Source organism: Monodelphis domestica, chromosome 7 (assembly GCF_027887165.1).
Source record: "Monodelphis domestica isolate mMonDom1 chromosome 7, mMonDom1.pri, whole genome shotgun sequence".
In the NCBI taxonomy this organism is placed as follows: Eukaryota; Metazoa; Chordata; class Mammalia; order Didelphimorphia; family Didelphidae; genus Monodelphis; species Monodelphis domestica.
In genome coordinates, this window is record NC_077233.1 from 174,690,029 (window position 1) to 174,707,898 (window position 17,870).

General features: G+C 39.5%; 1 protein-coding gene across 2 annotated transcripts; it reads right to left on the reverse strand.

The window, feature by feature from the left end:
- Positions 1 to 12,828: 12,828 nt before the first annotated feature.
- On the reverse strand, positions 12,829 to 15,308 carry LOC100010042 (zymogen granule membrane protein 16-like). 2 transcript variants are annotated; one of them, XM_056806125.1, is made up of 5 exons: positions 15,188 to 15,308; positions 14,602 to 14,710; positions 14,258 to 14,307; positions 13,931 to 14,063; positions 12,829 to 13,470 (listed from the first exon to the last, which is right to left on the reverse strand). In XM_056806125.1, exons 3-5 carry the CDS (start codon positions 14,304 to 14,306, stop codon positions 13,170 to 13,172), a joined length of 483 nt encoding a protein of 160 aa, XP_056662103.1. In that variant the 5' UTR covers position 14,307; positions 14,602 to 14,710; positions 15,188 to 15,308; the 3' UTR covers positions 12,829 to 13,169. The 2 variants fall into 2 exon arrangements, with proteins under 2 accessions (XP_056662103.1, XP_007506882.1); XM_007506820.2 differs by lacking the exon at positions 14,602 to 14,710.
- Positions 15,309 to 17,870: the final 2,562 nt, after the last annotated feature.

The window sequence follows — 17,870 nt, forward strand, 5'->3', positions numbered from 1 at the left end:
TGGATATAGTTTTCTCTTTGCATTCTAATTTGGTTATATACAGGGAAGAGATGGAAAAGAGTACTCCCTCTCCCTCAGTTTGTGTGGATTTATTGTTTTGAAGAGTAAAAAGGAACCAAATTTATATTTCAAGTCACTGGTATATGCAAAACCAATAGTAGATAGTTCAAAACAAATCCTTAATGGGGAGAACTCTATCAGCAGAGGAATCAGGAAAGGAATCTTATAGGAGGTGGCCCTTGAGTTCTAAAGGAACTCAAGGGAGGAAGACATTGAGGTAGAGGTGAGAAGGTGGTTGTTTTGTTATTAGAGAAGGGATAGAGTGTCAGGTACACTGTAGAGGTAGAAACGAAAAAAAACAAAAAACTGGCAGTTTATTGGATATGAAGATAATGTAGGTCTAAAGAAGTTAAGAGCAATGGCAAAGGTCAAGATGGTGGAGTTGAAGCCAAGAAAGATCAAACAGCTATGAGAATCTTCTCTAACCAACTTTAAAATTATGCTTCAAAATGAATACTAGAGTGAAGGAACCAATAAGGAGACTGAATGAAGCAACATTCATTTAGAAAACAACTTGAAAGGTAGGCAGAGAAGGACAATGGGGGTGAGAGGAGAGCATAGCTCACAAGAGGCCATACCAAGGAGTATCATCACAAGTCAACAGCAAACCCTCCTACTCCCCACCTCACATCTATTGTTCCATGTTCTGAACCTGAGCCCAAGGCGATGTTGAAACCCTGAGACCCTGCATAAGACAACAGTACAATGCCCCCCCCCCCCCCTTAAAGTTCCATGCTCTAGCCCAAGCCTTCATTGAGGTCCAAAGCCCTAACACAGGGTAACCTGTGGTGTTCCTGTCTGGTACAGGCCCAGAGAGAAGCTCTGAGCCCCTGCCCAAGCCCAAACCAAGGCCCCAAGGCTTAGCACAAAGCAGTCAACAAAGCCCTGAGCTTCTGTGAGTCCAAGGGGAGGCCTAGAGCCCTTGCCCAAGCCTGCAATGAGGTCCTGATTCCCAGTGAAAGGCAGTCCCTACAGCATACCTGGTCTGTGTAAGCCCAGAGTGAGACACAGAGCCCCTACCAAAGCTTAAGGTAAAGTTGCACACCCTAGGGCAAGGCAGTCCACAGTGTGCCTGACTGGATCATGCCTGGAGTGAGGCCAAAAGTTCCTACACAAGCCTGAGGCTAGACCTTAAGCCCCAGCAGAGGGCAGTTCACAATGCTCTGAACTCTGCAAGCCATCAGCAGTCCAGCAGGTGATTGAATCAGAAGTGGGAGGTGGCTTTCAGAGATCCCAGCCCATAGGCCATCATACCGCCTTGGAAGAATCTGAAGAAATGCAGAAAAAGAACTAAGGATAGCAACAAGGAAAAGTTGAAGTTTAAAAGAGGCCCTCTCTTCCCTGAGAACAGAGTTCACCTTTAAGACAGAAGTAAAAGTCAAGGGAAAATGAGCAAATATAAAAAAAAAAACCCATCTAACTATAGAAAATTTTTATGAAGATAAAGAAAACAAGGCACAGACACAGAAGGGGATAGTGAAAGCAAAACAAATACATGCAAAACTTCAAATAAATATATGAATTGGTCTCAGGCTCTGCACCGGCTCAAAAATGATTTTAAAAATCATTTAAGAGAGGCAGAGGAAAAATGGGAATGAGAAAAGGAAGCAATGCAAGAAGTAAAATAACAGCAGAATTGGCCAAATGGAAAAGGAGGTTCAAAAACTGAAAAGAAAATAATTTCTTAAAAATTAGAATTGGACAACTAGAAGCTAATGACTTTGTTAACTTGGAAATAACACAGAACTGCTAACGTAGTCAGAAAAACCAAGTCTTTAATCAGGAAAGGGATAGGTCCAATATTTTGGCCACATTCTGCCAAACTCCAAAAACTTTTACAGGGTCTACACCCTAGGACTCTGAGAACAGTATCCCTGGAGGAAATCACTGCACTAGATGATGTCTCAAAAGAGGGACAGAACTTGGGGGCTTTTTATACCCTTTGGAAAACTAGGTACAGCAAGCATGTATAGACAAACTACCGGCAGGCTGCAAAGAGGTCTGCTGCCAGCCTCAGGGGTATCAGGAAGTGGTCAATTATAACAATTACAAAGAGCAGGGTCAAAGAGCTGGGTTTCTGAGAGGGATATTTAATACAATGGGAGAAGCTTCTAAAACAAATAAAGGCATTCAACATTTTGACTATGTCCACAAATCCCACCTACACTAGGGTCTCCAAACAGTTTAAGTTCTATAGTTCAACCCCAAACAGTTGTGCCTGGTACTGGGGTTTCTCAAAGGGCAGGGGTAAAATTGAGGTGTCCAGATTTCATGTTGACAACTTCATGAGACATCAAGAAACAACAAAACAAAATCAAAAGAATGAAAAAACAATTAAATGTGAAATATCTCATTGAAAAAACAATTGACCTAGAAAATAGGTCAAGGAGAGACCATTTAAGAATTATTGGTTTCCCTTAAAGACACAAAAAAAAGTGAAGCAAAGTTGGCTATCATAATACAATAAATCATCACAGAAAACTGCTCTAATATTCTCTTTTTTTTCTGTAGAAGGTTGAATTTTATTTGTACCTTTTTTTAAAAGTTTACTTATATAATTAATTAATTTAGAACATTTCCCCAAGATTACATGAATCATGTTCTTTCCCTTCCTCCTCCCACCCCCTTCCCATAGCCAGCAAGCAATTCCATTGGGTTTTACATGTGTCATTGATCAAGACCTATTTCCATATTATTAATATTTGCACTAGGGTGATTGTTTAGCATCTACATGCCTAGTCATATCCCTATCAACTCATGTGATCAAACAGCTATTTGTCTTTTGTGTTTCTACTCCCACAGTTCTTTCTCTGGATGTGGATAGCATTCTTTCTCTTAATTCCCTCAGAATTGTCCTGGGTCATTGCATTGCTGCTAGTAGAGAAGTCCATTATATTTGACTGTACCACAGTGTATCCATCTCTGTATATAATTTTCTCCTGGTTCTGCTCCTTTCACTCTGTATCAGTTCCTGGAGGTTGTTCCAATTTACATGGAATACCTCCGGTTCATTATTCCTTTTAGCAAAATTGCCCTGATATTCTTGAACAAGAGAGTAAAATAGAAATTGAAAGAATCCACAGATCACCTCTGAAAATAAATCCCCAAATGACAACTTTCAGGAATAGTATAACTAAATTCAAGTGCTGCCTTGCCCCACCCCCAAGTCAAGGAGAAAATACCAAAAGCAGCCAGAAAGAAACAATTCAAACGTCAGGATTACAAAGGATTTAGCAGCCTCTACATTAAAGGATCAGAAGGCTTGGAATATGATATTTTGGAAGGCAAAAAATAGCAATACTGAATATATTCTTTCAGGGGGAAAATGGTCATTTAATAAAATAGAAGATTTCCAAGCATTCCTGATGAAAAAGACCAGACCTAAACAGAAAATTTGATGTCCAAATGAAAGACAGAAGAGAAGCATAAAAAGGTAAATAATAAAGAGAAAATTTAAGGGACTCTATGATGTCAAACTGTATTAATTTCTACATGAAATAAAGATATTTGTAATTCTTAATTTTTTTTATCAATATTAGAGCAGTTAGAAGCAGTATATATAGATAGAGGGTGTGGAAATAAACTGATTAGGATGACATGATATCTTAATTGGCTCAGAGAAGGATTAACAACCACACCCATTCAGTTAGAAAGAATCCTCTACCCTACAGAGAAGTAGGAGAGGAATAATACAAGGAGGGGTTGGTAATAGAAGGGAGGAGGAAGAAAGGTATGGTGATTAAAAGCAAAACATTTGTGAGGAGGGATAGAATGAAAGAAGAAAGAGCAATATCAAAAGGGTAAAATGATATGAAGGGAAATACATAGATAGTAATCATAACTCTGAATGTGAATGGATTGAACTCACCCATAAAACAGAAGAGGATAGCAAAATGGATTAAAAACCCAAACCCTACAATCCATTGCTTACAAAAGACACATTTGAGGCAGTGAGACACACACAGAATTAAGGTAAGGGACTAGAGCAGAATTTATTGTGCCTCAGGTGAAGGTAAAAAAGCAGGAGTAGCAATCATGATTTCAGACTGTGAATTTCAAAACTACTCCACCCTGTTCAGACCATTCTTTGGAGGATGGGATTTAGCTATTTCCTGATCAATGACAATGGAGATACTTGGAGTAACAGAGTCAGGTCTTGGGAAACTGCAATCTCCACCCTACTCAGGTAGAGATTAGGAAGAGCTGCAGCAAAAAAACCCTCAAGATTTAATTATTTGAGAATATGGCCCTCAACAGACATGTGCAAAAAAGGACAGACCTCCGGGCAGTCCTAGGTCAAGCTAGAGCCAGCATTGGCACTTGTGAGGCACAGGAAGTGAGGTAGGGAACAGCCTCTGGAATTCGCTCACTTCCTGTAGACGGGGTGAGCCGCCAATTCGTGCTAGGAGCTTGAGCAGGGAGGAGGCCCGTAGACAGCTTCTTTCAGATTGGTCACGTGAGTCAAGGACTGATTCCCTTCTCTACCGTGGCCTTCCAGGCCTAAAACTCCCTCTGGCTCTACCAGAAGGTTGAGTTAACCTCTTTCCCTTTCCTCCTCTCTCCTTCTCTTCCTCTCCCTTTTCTTACTCCTATTGTGATTAAACCACCATAAACTCCATTCTGACTTGAGTGTTTCATTTAGGGAATTACATAGATGAATTCCCTGGCGACCATAAATTAATATTTTAACAATCTTTAAAGGTGATTTTCACCATAACAAGACAAAGCTAAAGCAAAGATAGATCTGGAGATATGAGGAAGGAAATTATATAGAAAATGCAATAATATCAATATTAAACATATGTGCACCAAATTGTATAGCATCCAATTTTTTAAAGAAGAAATTAAATGAGCTTCAGGAGGAAATTAAAAAAAAAACTGTACTAAGACAACTTCCCCCTTTCAGATCTAGAAAAAATGAACCAAAATATAAATGAGAAAGAACAATGGCAAGGAGGCATTGTCTTATTAGTGTAATTCTTCAAGGAATGGGGAGATGCTGTTAGGTCTTGTGAGCAACAAGATGGTGGACCAGACATTTTCTCAAATCCCTACAACTTCTCAGACCTCTTCAAAACAGAAATCATTCACTAAAAAAGATAAAGCAATTTCAGCTCTTGCCATGGTCTAGGACACCCAAAAGCCAAAAAAGCTTAAAAACCCTTTCAGAATCCTATCAACTAACATTTATTGACCCTGAGCTCACTTAGCATCCCTAGTTCACTTCCCATGCTACTGGCAGCAAGGCCTCACTAACATATCCAAGGACACAAATCATGCTTACAACAAAACTCACCTTCCCATCCTAATTATCTCTCCCTCTTTTCAGTGGTGTGAAGATCTCAGCTCCAGGCTGCAGAAGCTGACTTAGGCCTTGATAGCCAGGGCTGCAATCTGGAAGCAACAGCATTGTAAAGGTCTGAACTGTTATTGCTGATCAGAGAACTGAAAAACAGAGGGAGTGTGACCATCCAAAAATCAGTTGCAGCAGAGATTAGAGATCTAAGATGGTAAACTGTGAATTGCTCAATGTGAGAGGAGGCTGAGATACAGGATACCCAGTCTCCAAGAAAACTGCAGGCAATCTCTCCAAAGAAAGAAAAGGGAGAATAATAGGATGAAAATGCAAATATGCAGAAATGAAAGACAGTCTAGAAGAATAGAAGCAAAAAGATAATATTTTCACAATGTAAGCAAAACGTACTGACCAAGAAGACAGGATGCACAGTCAACCTAAGAATCATTGGTCTCCTAGAAGAACAGTGTAGGTAAAAAAATCTTAACATCATAAGGAAGGAAATAATAGAAGAGAATTGCCTAGAACTTTTGAAAATAGAAAATGAAATTCCAATCAAAAGAATTCACAGGTCACCCCTTCCTGTTTGTATGTGTGAGATGAGAAGGCTTTAACTCTAAGATACATAGTAGTAAATTTAACAATTCAATTCAGAAACATTAAGTTCTACAAGCAATTAGGAAAAAGATCTTCAAAAACCAATGGAAAGGACATTCAAATAACTTAAGACTATTCTTCACCCACTAGAAAAAGCAGGAAATTGAAAAATGCGTTCTAAGGAGCAATGAAGTTCAGGATGCAGTCCAAGACCTATCCTGTAAATCTGAGCTTAACCATACAGGAAAGAAACATGGATATTCAATAGTAGGAAAGAGTTGGAAACATTTTTGAAAGCAAAACCAGAACTGAAGAGATTATTTGTTTCTTGAATACCCTGAACAACAGAAATGCAAGAGGAGTGAATAAATGCAGCAGGCAAACAACAACTGTGACAACAGAAAGACCAGGAAGAAACTACTTTCTAAATCTATGCAATGAGATAGGGAAAAGGCCAAAATCTCAAAGAGGTAATAGTGAAGAGGTGGAAAGGGGACATTATTGGCAGTGCCTGGTGACACTCTGCTTACAGGTGAATAGATGCTTTTTTTTTGAGGGACTACATTATATTATAGGAAAATATATGAGAGAAGAGGAGAATAAGGAGAGAGATAAAAACATGAGATGTGCTGAGGTCAAATCCAGGGTTAGCAATGAGAAGAAGGTGACTGTGATTTCAGAAAGAGAAGAGGCTGCTGGTGAGGAGTGAAGACGAGGAAGGAAAGATTAAAAAGGAGATGAAAATCTAGAGGATTTTACTTTGGAGGTGGGATGGGGTTCCACTGATGAATGCTGTTATGAATTAGAGAATGATGAAGAGAGATGTAAGAACCTTATTCTGAATGAGAGCTGGGGGACTGGATTCTAGAAAAGTCCACTTGTCCTACATTGGGAGAGGGGCAGTTGGAACCCTTTGGGACAATTGGTACCTTGAGAAGTCAGAGAGCATGAACCCAGGAAGGAGATTTTTTTTTTGAAAAATTTAATGAATTTAGAATATTTTTCCATGATTACAAGATTCATGTTCTTTCTCTGCCCTCCCCCAAGCCCCCTTCCATAGCCGACGTGCAATTCCTCTGGGTTTTACATGTGTCATTGATCAAGACCCATTTATATACCATTAATATTTGCACTAGTATGATAATTTAGTCTATATCCCCAATTATATCCTCATCGACCCTTGTGATCGAGTAATTGTGTTTCTTCTGTGTTTCTATTCCCACAGTTCTTCCTCTGACTGTAGATAGCATTCTTTCTCATAAGTCTCTCAGAATTGTCCTTGATCATTGCATTGCTGATAGTAGAGAAGTCCATTATATTTGACAGTACCACAGTATATCCGTATCTGTGTACATTGTTCTCCTGATTCTGCTCCTTTCGCTCTGCATCACTTCCTGGAGGTTGTTCCATTTCACATGGAATTCCTCCACTTCATTATTCCTTTGAGCACAATAGTATTCAATCACCAACAGATACCACAATTTGTTCAGCCATTCCCCAATTGAAGGGCATCCCCTCATTTTCCAATTTTTTGCCACTACAAAGAGCGCAGTTATGAATATTTTTGTACAAGTCTTTTTTCTTATGATCTCTTTAGGATACAAACCCAGCAGTGCTATGGATGGATAAAGGGTAGGTAGTCTTTTAGCGCCCTTTGGGCATAGTTCCAAATTGCCTTCCAGAATGGCTGGATCAATTCACAACTCCACCAGTAATGTATTAATGTCCCGACTTTGCCACATCCCCTCCAGCATTCATTACTTTCCTTTGCTGTCATGTTAGTTAAATTTCTAGGTGTGAGGTGATACCTCAGCGTTGTTTTGATTTGCATCCCTCTAATTATAAGAGATTTAGAACACTTTTTCATGTTTTTGATTTCTGATAGTTTTGATTTCTTTTTCTGAAAACTTTCATGTCCCCTGCCCATTTATCATTTGGGGAATGGCTTGATTTTTTGTGCAATTCATTTAGCTCTTTATAAATTTGAGTAATTAGACCTTTGTCAGAGTTTTTTGTTATGAAGATTTTTTCCCCAATTTGTTGCTTCCAGAAAGGAGATTTTGAGGCAAGAAACACATTAAAAAGCCCCAAACATATACAAGAGGATGGGAAAAAATTTATTATGCATCAAGTAAACCCAAAAAAGTAGGATTTGCTATTATGCTCTCTGATAATGCAAAAATAAACATTAAGACTTGAAAAAACTATGTTATGCTGGAAGGAACCATAGATAATAAATCAATATCAGTAATAAAGAAATGTTCCAAATGACTTAGCTTCTAAATTCATTAAGGAAATGTTATCTGAGTTTTAAGAGGATATAGACAATAGAAATATAATAGTGACAGGAGGTTTCAATATTGTTCTATCAGTTTGGATAAATCTAATAAAAAGATAAATATAAAAGAAAATATGGAACTGAAAAAAATTTCTGGAAAATTAGAGTTAAAAGACATGACATTTTCTAAATGGGTCAACAAAAAAATATATACATTTTCTAAAAAAAAATGGAACTTTTACAAAAATTAACCTTATACAAAGGCATAGAGGTATTGTAAATAAATGTAAAAAGGCAGAAAGAATTAATACACCCTTTATAGTTCATAATGCAACAGAAAGAGAAATTGGTTCAGGGACCAGAGACAAAAGATAGACACTAATGGAGATTTAACAAAGAAATTTCAAATAATGTGTATGTTACAGAACAAATTATAGAAGCAATTGATTATGTAAAAGGAAATGTTAATGATAAAAAATAGTAAAATTTCCAGGATGTGGTTAAAGCATTACTCAAGGGGGAAATTTACATTTTACAAACATACATTAACAAAATTGAGAAAGAGCAAATTAATAAACTCAATATGTATTTTTTAAAAATTATATCAACATATAAACCTAAATGAGCACAAAAGAGGAAATATTAAAAAATAAGAGGGAAATAGATAAATTGGAAACAAAAAACTATAAAACAATAAATAAAACTAAAAACTAGTTCTTTGAAAATACTAATACAATTGATAAAATCTTAGCTAATATGATAAAATAAAGAAGAAAGCAGAGGGACCAAAGATGGTGAATGGAGACAGCAACCTAGCTAAACTTTCAATATTTCTTTGTAAACCCTTTTGATTTATAAGTAGAGCCCTATTTCTTCTAATATAGTTGAAATAGAATATATAAGTGAACTCCTGATGACTCATATATATGTGCATTTTCTCCCCAACTGGGGCTCTGAAGCCTCCCAGCATCCCTCTACCCAAAAAACTCTTTGGTTTGTTTTTTTCTTAAGGTCTACTTTCTAAAACATGCTGCTGTGTGGCCTTGAATAACCTGAGTGCTTTAGGCTGCTCTAAGACCAAAAGTTGCTTTAAAGTTACTTACCTACACTGGTAGAGGGAGATTCTTCAACAAGGAACTAGCTCCCTGTACCAAAAAAATCACAAATTCAGTTCCTGTCCCTGAGTATTTATTAAATTCCTGCTGTATGCCAATCATCATGGTAGGTTCTGGGGATACAAAAATAACAATTATTTATTAAGTGTAGCAGCACTGGGGATACAAAGGTAAAAAGCACACTCCTGTCCTCAAGCAGTTCACATTCTGATGAAGGAGAAAACATGCAAAATGAAAGAGAATCTCAGAAGGAAGGTACTGGCAGTGGGGAGGAATGAGTTAGAACTCATAGTAGTTGAGATTTTACTTGTCATGAAGGAAGTCTTGAAGGCATATGTGAGGAAAGAAGAACATTCAGGCGTGAGGGACAGACAATAAAAGGCATGGAATCCAAAGATAGAGTGTTAGTGCAAAGAATAACAAGAAGGACAATAGTCCTAGATCAGAGAGCCTGTAGAAGAAGCTATTACAGTAATATAGATATTATGTGAAAAGGGATTGCATCAGACTGGTATCTGAGCCAGTAGATAGAAAAGGATGGATCCAAGAGATGTTGTGAAGATAATTATGTAGAGGTGAGTGTGAAAGAGGAGTTAAGGATGACACAAATGATAGGTTGGGAGCCTGGAAAACAGGGAAAAATGATGGTGGCCTTGACTGTGATAGGCATGATCAGAAAAGAGGAGATTTTTGGGAGAAGGATAAATGAATTCTATTCGTGCATATATTAAATTTGAGATGCATGTGAGTCATTCTGTTTGAGGTATCTAAGAGACAATTGGTGATGCAAGATTGAAGCTCAAGAGAAAGATTAAAGATGGATAAATCTGAGGATACATAGAAATGATAATTGAGCCCATGGAATCTAATAGTATTTCAAAGAGAGATACATATAGGGAGAAGAGAAGGAAGCCTAGGATAGGCTTTTTTTGGTTAAGCCTTACCTTCCATCTTATTATCAATACTGTGTATTGGTTCTAAGGCAGAAGAGTGGTAAGGGCTAGGGGTCAAAAATGAGTTTCCCAGGGTCACACAGCTGGGAAGTGTCTGAGGCCAGATTTGAACCTAGGACCTACTGTCTCTGGGCCTGGATCTCAATCCACTGAGCCACCCAGCTGTCCCACTCCCTGATCCACCCAGCTGCCCCCTAGGATAGACTCTTGAGGGGACACTCATAATTAGTAGAGGTAACATGGATGAAGATACAACAAAGGAGAGGGAGAAGAAATTGTCAGACAGGTTGGAGGAAAACCAAGAGAGACCAGTATTTTGAAAACTTAGAGATTGAAGAATATCAAGGAGAAGATGATTATTAAATGTTAAAGACTGCAGAGGTCAAGAAGGAAGAGGATTGAGAAAATACTGGTAACTTTGAAGAGAAGTCATTTTTTTAATAACATTATTTTATTTGGTCATTTCTGAGCATTATTCATTGTAGACAAATATCATTTTCTCCCCCTCCCCCCACCTATCCCATAGCCGACATGCGATTCCACTGGGTATCACAAGTGTTCTTGATTCAAACCCATTTCCATGTTGTTGGTATTTGCATTAGAGTATTCATTTAGAGTCTCTCCTCAGACATGTCCCCTCAACCCCTGTAGTCAAGCAGTTGCTTTTCCTCGGTGTTTTTACTCCCACAGTTTGTCCTCTGCTTGTGGATAGTATTTTTTAGATCCCTGCAGATTGTTCAGGGACATTGCATTGCCACTAATGGAGAAGTCCATCACCTTCGATTGTACCACAGTGTATCAGTCTCTGTGTACAATGTTTTCCTGGTTCTGCTTTTTTTACTTCAGCTCTTTCTAAAATCATCCTGTTCATTTCTTACAGCACAATAATATTCCATCACCATCATAAGCCCCAATTTGTTTAGCCATTCCTCAGTTGATGGAGCTCCCTTCAATTTCCAATTTTTTGCCACCACAAAAAAAGCAGCCATAAATGTTTTTGTACAAGTAGATCCTTTCCCCTTTATGTTTAAATAGTGAGTTTTTTGGATATTTTAGGGCTGGTGAGAAGGGGATTCTCTGCCTAGAAATCCCAGTGTGTTTGCTTTCCAGGAAGACTACAAATCATAGGATGGCACTTTATGTCTGGAAGGGACTGCTTAGCACTCTGGGATTTTGGGGTGGTCTGATGGTGGCAAGTTAATTTTCCTTTGGATGTGCTTATATGCTACTGTGAATACTTTCTGTGTTTTTTTTAATATCTGTTTATGAGCTCTGCTTGTATTTTCTGTGGGATAACATATTTCCCTGTACCAGATATGCATTTGTTACCTTGTTACCTTTAAAACCTGGGGATTCTGTTATCTGTATCTGTAGAAACCTAGACATATACAATATTTAAGCTACATATGGTGATTCAGGAAAAGTCTGGTTAGGGGCATATGAACCAAAGAGGAAACTACTTTTAAGGGCCATACCCTGAGATTAGATGTGGTGTTTGTGAGCCTAGAATTTGGAGAACTTTGAACCATGAGGTATAAAATTATCCTAAGTCATCCTTCTCTGCTTGGGCCACAGGTTATTCTCAGGGGTAACTTATCCTTATTTTGGTTACCCTAAATTCTTCTCTTCTTGAGTCAGCATGACTGAATTCTGGAGTGGGAGAATTTCAGGATCAGTGCCCTAGTTCTGGGAAGAATAATCATAAACATAAAATGCTAGAAACTGTAAGGAACCTTAGGGATCATGTAGTTTAATTTTCCCAACTTACATATGAGGAAATTGAGGTTCAGTGTGAGGAGGTGCCTTACCCAAAATCACAAATTTAATATCAAAACAAAGTATTATTTTCATTCTTCAGATGAGAAAAATAAAATTTAGGTTTAGGTGACTTGCTCATGGCCATACAGATAAGTAAATCCTTTTCAATGATGATTGAATTAATAAAATCTGTCAGAATGAGGAGGAGTATAGTAAAGAGGTGAGCTGGGGAGCCAGATTCTTGGAGAGGACCCTCAGAAGACACCTTGTCTACATCAACTCTAAAAATTCATGTTTGAGAAATACTTCCATCTCTGTGTTCTGGGGGGAAAGTGGGCCTTGCTAGGTCCTTATATCTCTTTATTGTTGTTGTTGTGGTGGTGGTTGTTGTTAAAAACCCTTATCTTCTGTGTTGGAATCAGTACTGTGTATTGGTTCCAACGCAGAAAAGCAATGCCTAGACAATAGGGGTTAAGTGACTTTCCCAGGGTCACCCAGCTAGGAAGTGTCCGAGTTCAGATTTGAATCCAGGGCAATCCATTTCTAGACCTGTCTCTCAGTCCACTGGGCCACCTAGCTGCCCCTATATCTCCTCTTCATAAAATGTCCTTTATATTATCTCATTTGAGCCCAACCATAACCCTTTGAGATTAAGGTAGATATTGTTCTTGGCCACCACAAAGAGAGATGCTATAAATATTTTAGAACATATAGGTTCTTTTCCTTTTTCCTTGATCATCTTAGGAAAAAAAAAAAAACCTCATAGTCGTATTGCTGGTTCAAAGGGTATACACAGTTTAATAATTCTTTGGGCATAATTCCAGATTGCTCATTTTGTAGGTGAGCAAACAGTTTCAGAGATTAGAACTGTTTAAGACACAAGTATCCTTTGGTACAATGCCAAACAAAATTACAGCACTTTGAGATTCACATATACAAATTTAGGCACACATGCATGCTCTAAATTAGAGACACACAACAGCGGCACACTTCCACAAACTGACTCGAGCAACATCTTTTTATTCAACCACTTTAGTAGTTCCTGAGGGGACAAGAACTTTTCCAAGGAGAGGGAGGGCCTGCTGTGTCTGGATGGTTAGCAGCTGCTGCATTCACTGGGGGTAAGCATCCCAGTGAAAGCCAATAGCATTGATGAGGGAGCCAGAGCGGCCACTGAGGAATCGAAGAACGGTGTTGGGATACAGTGGGGCGGCATTGAAGCTGGTGCCTGTAGCTTTGCCAAAAAGCAGGTATCGGCCCATGTCTGTCACAAAGACCAACTGCAGAACATGGTATTTATATCTGCCAGATACATGGATGATTGATTCCCCGGGGAACAGAAGAATCTCCTCCAGGTTGCCCTGGGAACCCCCAACATAGTTGCTCCATTCCTTGCCATATCGAACCTGAAGTCTAGGGAAGAAGGAGGGAGAAGGAAGGAAAAATGGAGACAGATATTAAGCATCTCACTAGCAAGAAATGCAGAATAATGTAATAGATAAGAAAACTCCCTCCTTCTCTTTCAAAACTAGATATCGTAGGGAATAGTGACCGTGTAGGTGGTTTAGCAAAAGAGATTTCTAGAGATTCATAGGAGGTAAGCATAAAAACCAGTAACAAATATCTACCCATAAATGTTCAAAATATCAGTAATAAGCAAAGTGAACTAGTGATCCTAAGTGAGAAGTCTGACTCCTACATATGCATGAGACTTGGTAGGATAAGATTCGTGATTGGAATATATCCATGGGAGGATATGCCTTATTCAAAAGCAACAGGATAGGTAAATGAAGGGATGATAGAGAAGTTAGTGAGGAAATCAAGAACAAGAAAATGACTAGTAGTGAGGGCCAGCCCTGTTCAGAATTCTCACCCCACAATGTAGTATCTGTTGACTCGGATTCGAATGGCAGTGATGGGGCCATCTAGTTGGTTGCCAGAGTGAGAGAAGGGCTCTCCTCCCTCTCCTCCATACTCTCCATTGTAGGAGGATTCCCGTGGCTGGACTAGAGATAAAATAATTGGTAAGGATGAGGGGAAAGAAGGCTGCAGTCCTACCAAGACTCAGTCACCATCTTCTGGAGTCTTCCCATGGACCTGCATCCTTTTCAGACCCAACCTTGAATTTCCACTCCATATGCCTCTTAAATCCCAAGTGCCCTCTCTGGACCTAGGGACCCTATAGCTATAGATCACTTACCAGACTCGGCTGACACACAGAGTAAGGCGAGGAGAGCCAATGCCAACATCCTGGAAGCCAAGAGAAGGAAGGAAGGAAATGAAATGGGTTCGCCCTCTCTGTTCCCGAATCAACCCCAGTCATTTTATTTGCCTAACTGAGTCCCAGATGTTCTATCCACTTACCTCAGACCCTGACATCCTTATACCCTGATCTAGACCAAGGCATCTTGATCACTTAACTCAGATCCTGGCAGTTTGCCTTCCTAATTCTGTCATCCTCAAATCCCTAACTTGTAGTCCTAACAAATCTACAGGGATTACCCATTCTCCTAATTTAGGCCTGGGTATCCCATACCCCCTTACCTGGCAGGTCCTGGTATAGTGTGACCTTAAGGAAAAGCCAAGTCCTTTTATCTCAGACACAGACCTTCCCCTGTTTCTTATCACGTGAATGTCACCTCCTGTACAAATTCTATAAAGCCATTAGGGTCAGGTGCGGTACAGACAGCTGGATATCTCATGCTGAGCTCCTCCCTCTTGGGTCTCTCCCAGGGCTATAGCTGTAATATTTATTGTGAAAGGAAATGGGATTGAAAAATGGGGAGTAATGGGAGGTTTGTATGGGGTATGGAGGAGTTAAGGGGAGAGAGGAAATATGTTTGGAGAGGCAAGGGAGGGAGATGCCCCCTGCTGAGAGGAACAGCAGGGGTCCGATAAGGTCTGTTTTGCCTGAAGTTCAGCTCCCTCTATGACCAGAAATGATAGTCCACTCATCTGACTGCGAATTTAATAATATAAAGTTTAATAACTAGTTGGGATTGGAGTTTTTTCTCAGCTTCAGACCTGAGGCCAGGCCCCAGAGGCTGGCGGAGAGTTTGTCCCACTCCCGTCTACTCTCGTTGTTCTAATTCAGAATCTTAGCAGTACACAGAAAGCAACAAGGTCTGACCTTCAGAGATGAATGGGTCTGAATCTTCGGGCAGAACCAAGAAGAGTATGCCACTCCAGACTGGGCTGAACAAGCTCCTCTCTCCTGCGACACCAGGCAGCAAGTCTCACCTGGCAGGACGGAAGTGCTAGTCACAAGACCCAATTGGCACTCCTAGTTGGCCCTTCTCCCACACAAACTGTTAGTCTAGTTTCCTTTCCACATAGCTAACAGACTCGGATGCCTGAATCAGGGTCCCAGATGGGAAGGAGCCACGATGGTGGGGTGGACAAGTCTTAGGCAGCAGAGGGAGGCCCAAGGAGAAATAGAAGTGGCAGCCTTAATAATATAACCATGAATATACTAGGAAAGGTCACTCTTGTCTAAAATGATCTCCCTTATCTGTCTCACATAACCTGAAATTCTACCATTCGTGATTTCTTCCTTTACATTAACCACTTTTTTCTTTAGGCCTTTAAAAGGTAAATTACCCACAGGCACAGAAGATATTCAGGTCCTCTCTCTTAAAAGAGAATGAGTTGATCAGGGACCCAAGGCAGCAAGAGAAGAGGTTAGCTGGGGAGAGGACTGACAAAAGAGAAAAGAGGAGAGAAAGGGGGAGGTGTACTCAGGACCAATTAATTTTCTTCCCTACCATTTTGCTTACTAGCTTTGGGGACAGATACAGTCTAACCAAAGAGAGAATGTAGCCTAGATCCCCACAGAGAGAATGCTTTATCCAGAACTTGATCTGATAAAATCAATTCAGATTTTTATTATCCTGTAAAGGCACAACCTCCCTGTGAGGTAGCTAGCATAAGCACTAACCCCTTTTAGCAGATAAAGAAATAGAGGCTCAGAAAATTGGATTTACTTGCCCAAGATCCTACAACTTATCAGCTTTAGAGATAGGAGTTGATTCCAGATCACCTAATTCCAAATCTATTTCTCTTTTCACTATACCCCTGGCTTATGGGTTATTGTGGGTAGGCTCAAGGATGATTCAGACCTCCAGGACAACAGAAATCAATTTCCCTTCAACCCATTATCCTGGGGGCCAAAGCAAGATCTTTTCTCCCTTTCCTCAGACTGACATCTTCCATTAACCCACCAAGAACTAAAATCCCTTGGGATTCAGCCACCATCCCTCAGTCCTTACAACCTCAGAGAAAATGAGGAAAAGTCACCTGGGTTAATATTGCCAGAGCTGGAGCCACTGTAGTGGAGCAAGCCTGGAGGGAGATTGAGAGGAATTAATGGAAATGGAAAGAAATTAGAATTATCAATCAACAAACATCTATAAAGTGTTAACTGTTTCTTAAATGTGATTTTTTAAAAATTCCATTTCATTAGGGATTAGTAGAAGGGGCTAGAAAGACAACCTCACATTTTATCCCTTTTTGCTGCTGTTCCTCAACAAGCTACCCCTTCTCTACCTCACCCCTAGTTCCCTACACCCCTTGCCTAGGCTGGCCATGCTGACCATCTGGGGCCTATGCCAAGGTCCATCCTGCCTATTTTTGTAAATATTCATCCATATCACCTAGATTGGCAAGTTTATTGCCATATAATTGGGCAGAATATTTTTTAATAATTGCCTTAATTTCCTCTTCATTGGAGGTGAGTTCTCCCTTTTCATCTATGATACTGTTAATTTGATTTTCTTCTTTCCTTTTTATAATTAGATTGACCACTACTTTGTCTATTTTGTTTTTTCAAAATACCAGCTTCTAGTCTTATTTATTAGTTCAATAGTTCTATCACTTTCGATTTTATTAATTTCTCCCTTAATTTTTAGGATCTCTAATTTGGTTTTCTCCTGGGGATTTTTTATTTGTTCGTTTTCAAGTTTTTTGATTTGCATGTACAAATCACTTACCTCTGCCCTCCCTAATTTGTTAATATATATGAACTCAAGGATATAAGTTTTCCCCTGAGTACTGCTTTGGCTGCATCCCATAGGATTTGAAGGGATGTCTCATTTTTGTCATTTTCTTCAATGAAATTATTGTTTCTATGATTTGTTCTCTAACTAACCAAATTTGGAGAATCATATTGTTTAATTTCCAATGTCGATTAGTGATATTTCCTCACTGTCTATACTCCCTTTTATAAGGATGTATTACCTTCCCTATCCCTTTTGATCAGATCTATTTTGACTTTGGCTTTGTCAGATATCATGATTACAACTCCTGCCTTCTTTCTATCAGTTGAGGCCCAATAGGTCTTGCTCCAACTTTTAATTCTGACCTTGTGAGTATCTACTCCCCCCCCCCCCCCCCCCCCCGTGTGTTTCTTGAAGACAACATATGGTAGGGTTTTGGATTCTAATCCACTCTCCTATTCATGTACGTTTTATGGGTGAGTTCATCCCATTCATGTTCAGAGTTATGATTGTCACTTGTGAATTCCCTGGCATTTTGATATCCTCTCCTAGGTCTGTCCTTTCTTCCTTTTCTATATCCTTTTAAACCAGTGGCTTACTTTTAACCAACCCCCCTAATCCCCTCCATTGATATGCTTCCCTTTCTGGTCCCTCCCTTTTTGTTCCCTTCTTTTTTTTAGGGTCTGTTAAGTTCCCTACCCCCTCTCCTTCCCTCCCTTTTTGTACTCCCTCCCACCTACCCCCCCCTTAGTTTACCCTTCTCCCTTACCCTGTAGGATAAGATAGAATTCAAGATCTCAATGGATCTAGATGCTCTTC